The sequence below is a fragment of the Chionomys nivalis genome, chromosome 8 (genome assembly GCF_950005125.1).
Source record: "Chionomys nivalis chromosome 8, mChiNiv1.1, whole genome shotgun sequence".
Lineage (NCBI taxonomy): Eukaryota > Metazoa > Chordata > Mammalia > Rodentia > Cricetidae > Chionomys > Chionomys nivalis.
In genome coordinates, this window is record NC_080093.1 from 18,515,901 (window position 1) to 18,522,157 (window position 6,257).

At 46.9% G+C, this 6,257-nt stretch overlaps 1 protein-coding gene across 1 annotated transcript in view; it reads right to left on the reverse strand.

Annotated features, from left to right (window-relative positions):
• Nucleotides 1-4,413, reverse strand: part of Pi4k2a (phosphatidylinositol 4-kinase type 2 alpha) — a 33,097-nt gene extending 28,684 nt beyond the window's left edge. The window contains exon 1 of the mRNA XM_057778526.1: nucleotides 3,930-4,413. Coding sequence (XP_057634509.1) covers nucleotides 3,930-4,361 — 432 coding nt within the window. The 5' untranslated portion in view covers nucleotides 4,362-4,413. The remainder of the gene's footprint in view (nucleotides 1-3,929) is intronic.
• Between the last annotated feature and the right edge of the window lie 1,844 nt (nucleotides 4,414-6,257).

Genomic DNA, 6,257 nt, shown 5'->3' on the forward strand with positions numbered 1-6,257 from the left:
GACAAATCGAAGCCATTCATGAAGGAACACACCTATAACCCTAGGAACTCAGGAGGTGCAGGCTGGAGAATCAAGAGTACAAAGTCATTCTCGGCTAAATAGCTAGACTGAGGTTAGCCTGGGCTACCTGAGACCATTTAAAAAGAGAAACAAAAACAAAAGAGCAAAATAGAGAAAACTCTTGACTAAGTACCTGCTAAGTACTAGGAACTACCTACCTGGGGCTTTCATGTGTGATATCTCACTTCACCCCATTCCCTGGAGACAGGGTCTTACTTTACTATGTAGGCCTGGCTGGCCTGAAAGGCATTATATAAATCAGGCTGATCTGAGATTCACAGAGCTCTGCCTGCCTCTGCCTCCTAAGGGTTGGGATTATAGGCCTGCACCACCATGCCTGGCTCATTCATCTTCTTTAACTAGTTAGACCATAGAGGAGTAATGCTGAGGAGATACCTCTGCAGCTGAGTGAACATGAGATCTGAAGCACCAAGGATGTAAAGTGAGGAAGGGTAATGTGAGCACACATCACCATGACAACTTCTAATCTAGCATTTTCCATTTTACTGTTCCAGGTCCTAACTTGATCATCCTGTGGCAGAAACTACCATAAACTGGGAAGTGGAATCAAGGCTATCCTAGAGAAGAATCTCTCAGAACAAGCTAGAGTCCTTGCTGCTCTTCTGGAGCGCCTGAGCACAATTTCCAGCACCCACATCAGGTGGCTCCCACCTGCCTGCAGCCCTGGTTCCAGGGCAACCAACACCCACTTCTGATCTCCCTGGGAACCCACACAAATGGCATACTAACATGCAGACACACTCATATAAAATAAATTAAAATTAAAATAGGCTGGGCATGGTGCTGTACACCTTTAATTCTAGACATAACGAGGCTGGGTCAACACAGTGAGTTCCAAGCCAGCCAGGGCTACATCGTGAGATCTTGTCTCAAAAACAAACAACAAAAAATTAATTTTAAAATATTAAAAAAGATATTTCAGATTGTTCCAAAAGTAGTTATTGCACACATTACTGGTCCTCCTCTTTCTCCTTCTGCCTAACATAAGACATCTAATTTATCTTGTAGGCAAGATAAAGACTACAACTCCCAGAAACTAACTACTACAACTATGTCCTGGACAATAGGAGGTAGGCAGAGAAATCTGGTGCAACTTCTAGGAAGGGCCCAAAAGGGTGGAGACACATTCTTTCTCTCCCTTCTTCCAATGGCTGACAAACAAGTAAACTTGAGTAGCCATTTTAGAAGATGCAGTGTAGGCCACATGCTAAGTACAGCTGAATCTGGTTCTGAGAAGCTTAAAGACTTACTTTACATTTAAGATAAATATACCTTTATTTTTGTCATTACTATTTTAAAATATCTATCACACAAAGGCAAGTCCAATACTAACCAACAGCAAAGCTAAAATGAGAAATCATAAATTCAGATGCCTGACTTCCAGGAGTCAGACCTCGGGAGCCAAGAAACCTGCCTTACTAGGGAAGGGACCTTGTGCAAATCAATGTCACCTGTGGAGATAAGACAGTACCAACTTCTAAGGTGGTTATGGGGGTGTGATAGCATTTATAAAGTACTTAAAAACAGTACTGGCATAAGGGTAAGCACTATCTAAGCATTAATTAAGTAAATGCCTTTGGTACTGATTCTAAGGCAAAAATACCAACTACAGTGTGTCTGTGGGCCAGTCTATCCTCCCCCACAAGCATTTAGGAAGTGGCCCCCTATCCTAAACCATATTTTCAATGGGAGCAGACCAATCATACATCTGTGTGTAGATTTTTACCTCTAACAGAGAATAGTGGCCAGGAAATTAAGAGACTGGGCTCCTGAACACCATCAAAAACAATACAACAGGAACAAAAGCCCCCGGCCTATGGTCTGGCCTCTGCGTATGTACTAAGGTGACCCAAGTGACAGATCCCACCTATCAAAGCACTAGATCATTTCCCAGCTGATCTGACATACTTCTTCTTCTTTTTTTTTTTTTAATGGTTTTTCAAGACAGGGTTTCTCTGTTTAAGAGTCCTGGCTGTCCTGAACTCACTCTAAAGACAAGGCTAGCAGAACTCAAAGATCCACCTGCTTCTGCCTCCCAAATGCTAGGATTAAATGTGTGTGCCACCACCGCCCAGCACTGACATAAGTCTAAATGAGAAAAAAAAAAATCTTACTATGGCTATGGAAAGATCTAGCAACATGCTAACTATTACCCACCTGCCTCCAAACACAACTACTACCTTAAAGCGCATTCTGTGTTGTACTGTCGCCTGTCCGTCCCCCTCAAAAAAGGGAAAACCTTGCTGACTTGTTTTGTTGTGCTGCGAGCTGAATCATGGACCCGCATATTCTCAAAGCTTCCTCCAGTCCAGTTTATACAAACACAGTGGACAGAATTGCTCTCACATTTTGGTAATCTTAGGGACAACTCTGGATGAATAGATTAGTCAATGAACTCTGTCAAGAGCTTCAATTACAGCCCTTCCTGGCCACTTAGACAGACAACAGCATGCTACCCATCTAAAGAGACCACATGGGGGCTGGAGAGATGGATCAAAAGCTAAGAGCACTGGCTGCTCTTCTAGAGGACCCAGGGGTCAATCCTCAGCACCCACAAGATAGCTGATAACCATCTACAACTCCAGTTCTAGGGCATCCAACACTCGCTTCTGGCCTGTCCCAACATCAGGCATGCACATGGTACACAGACACATAAATGCAGGCAAAGTACTAATACACATAAATAAAGTTCTAAATTCTAAAAGAAAAATTTAAAAATTCACACAAAAAAAATACAATGGACCAGCTTCATAGTGGTGACACATGCTTTTAATTCCAGCACTTGGGAGACAGAGGCAGGCAGAACTCTGAGCCCAGGTCCAGCCTGGTATACAGTGAGTTCCATAACAGCCAAAGCTACACAGAGAAACCCTATCTTGAGGAGGGGATAACAAGGGAATTTTGAGGTAGTTTTAACACTCATTATTTTAATACATACAATAGTACATTTTAAAAATAAACCAATTTGGCACAGTTGAAAATGTCAACAGGTAAGACCAGACATTTCTTGACTGGTCTTTAATAGCTCTGGTCTGATCTGTGTCCAAATTTTTAAATTCTTATTAAGTTCTCAAAAGGATAAAGTCACTTCTCAACTGCCCTGGTCATCTCATGCCCCATGTTATCCTATTTCCATACCTCCAGTACACAAGCAGGGAACAAAATTTAGGTCTGCAAAACTCTGCCTTAGCTAAGCAAACTGCTGATGGGTTTGGAAGAAATTAAAGGGCAGGAGACAGTCTCCTGTATTTAAAGCTCCGCGTTCTAAACCGAGGAACCATAAGCAACGATGCGAACCTTTTCCCAGAAGTGAGCAATAACCAGGACAGATGGCACTGATGAGTCCACCCACGCTGTCACCAATGACTTAATAAGAAACTTGGGATCCCGACACAGACAACCCCACAACACAGAGGTTGGAATTAAATCCTCAGAGCCCGTGATGGGTCAACTGACCCACAGAACAGGGAAGCACTGCTTTGGGCCAACGTAAGAAAAATAAAATGGGAACGAGAATAAGCCTAAGGCCCCGAATCTGGAGGCAATGGCCGGATGCTTGTCCCAGCAGTTTGAATCTAAAGGACCGACTGGAAAGTAGGATCGGTCAGCACTTCTCTGCCCGGTATCTGGTCAGCTTCCTCTTTTCACTTTCCGCTCACGCTTCCCCATCAAAAAGGTTCTGATTGATTTCTTCATCCTGAGAGGTTTCCCCGTATCTAGTCCCCCAGTAGCATCCCCCATACGGCCGGAGAGCGCTGACGCTGAAGTTTCTCTTCGGTACCCTTTCGATTTCCCTTCTCCCCGGTCCCGGGGCGCCGTCCCCGCCACGCCCGCGCCCCCACGCTCACCCCCTGAGAGTCCTTGACGAAGTAGCTTCCGCTGGAGCCCTGGTAGATGCGCTCGGGATAGATGCAGCACTCGATGGCCACCTCGGCCTGCCGCACCACCACCTCGAACTCGGGGTCCTCCGGGAAGTCGTTCCGCTCGCGGTGGGTCTGAACAGCGTGCGCCGCCGCGGCCGCCTGGGCGGCCAGGGCCTGGGCCTGCGCCGCCACCGTGTGGTTCTGGCCCTGCGCCGCCGCGCCCCGGGCCCGGTCCAACAGAGGCTGCCGCTCCCGGTCGTGGCCGGGCGAGCACGGAGGAGACGGGCCGGAGCCGGCCGCCGCCACGCGGACCGCGCCCCCGGGTACCTGCGGAAAGTGAGCTCCCGAGCCCGACGGGAAAGTGTACTCTGGGGGTTGGGCCCGCTCGGGGGACACTAGCGGGCTCGTCTCGTCCATCCCTCAGGCCGCCGGCTCGGGGACCCGGCGCGCTCCACGCCAGCGAGCTCGCGGCCGCGACCAATCCGCGGCACTCCCCACCTCCCGCCTGGCCAACCAGGGCGCGGTGCCGCCGTAGCCCCGCCCCCAGCCTGCCCTGTTTACTTGGCGACGCGTAGGCACGGCCCCTCGCGCTCAAACAGGAGCCAATCAGAACCTGCGCCTACGCAATCACGGCCTCCACAGCTTTCGCGTCACCTTCTGTGAAGACTGCGCATGTTCCACGAGACAAACTCGGGTCAGGCACGCCTTCTGCCCTTAGCCCCGCCCCAACTTCCAATTGGCAGCCAGGTTGTCCGGACGCTTTCCTAATAGCTCCTTTCTTAGTCACTTGTTAATTGAGTGCCAACGATGAACTGGCTGTGAAATTGCAAAATGCCATTTTTGTGTCAGTAAGCACAAAGAATTGAGAAGACTACAATGAAGGTGCCCCACTCACCCCATGCTATCTCATAACTTAAAAATCCCAGCCCTCTTGCAATTTACAAAGTGTCTGAGCCAATGATTCAATGCTTTATCTGATCATTGAGGAAAGCTTTGGTTCCTTGAAACTAAAAAACTCATGACTTTATTCACATGTCTCGACACAGTTGGTGCTCGTTTTCATTAGTAAAAGGAAGAAGAAAGTAATTCCTCTGTCCTCACTCTAATAAACACCGTCGGGAGACAGCCTCAGATAAATAGTTTATAGACTTGAAAATAGGCTGGTGAGTGAGCGAAAACTGTATCCAGAGCCTGTACTAACAGCCAGCTCCTAAAGGAAGAAACTGGATCACTGACGGGAGAAGAAAGAAAGGAAAGAAACACTGTACACATAAGGCATTGTCAAAAGAAAGAGGAAGACGGCTAAAGCTTAATTAGGACAGCCTGCTTGGCTGAAGGGGGTGGGGGAGCAGCAGAGGGCATATGAAGGATAGATACCAAGAGCCTTGGGAGGAAAGAGCTTGGGAGGAGGGCAGGGGTGTGTGGTGGAGCAAACTCCACATCAAACACCTCTGTTGTAGAAAATTATTTTAAGGTGTGTTACTTTTCTTTATGCTGCACTTGTTTAACCCTGTGAAGCTGTGATTCTTTGCCTGTCTAAAACACTTGATGGTCTAATAAAGAACTGAATGACCGATAGTGAGGCAGGAGCGAGGGAAGGTGGGGCTAGCAGGCAGAGAGTATAAATGGAAGGAGACGCGAGGAAAAAGAGGAGCAAAGGAACAGCAAGAGAACAGGAGAGGAGGATGCTAGGGGCCAGCCACCCAGCCAGCAAGCCACGGAATAAGAAGGAAAGTAAGATACACATAACTAAGAAAGATAAAAGCCCAGAGGGAAAAGGTAGACAGTTAATTTAAGAAAAGAAAAGCTGGCTAGAAACAAACAAAGCTAAGGCCACGCACTCCTAACTAAAAATAAGCCTCTGTGTGTTATTTATTTGGGAGCTAGATAGTGGGCCCTCCAAAAAGCCAAAAGAGTAAAACATCTCACACAACAGTCCACATCAAATCCACTCCAAACCCAGACATTGAGTGGAGAATGGATGTTGCAGGGATGGATCAACAGTTAAGAGGTTAAGAGCACTTGCCGCTCTTGAAGAGGAATGGAATTCAGTTCCCAGCACTCACATCACCTTTAACCCCAGCTCCAGGGATCTGACACACACACATGCACACACATGCACACATGATAATAATGGCAATAATTAATTTAATAAAGTTAAAGTGTAGAATTACTACTTAGAAACATGGGCTTGGATATCAGGAACATTTGAGCTTAAACTCTGTTCTCTAAACTATTAGAAATTTTTAAGAAGGTAACTTTTAAAACTCCTCATCTATAAAATGGGAATAATTGCCCTTACCTCACTTGATT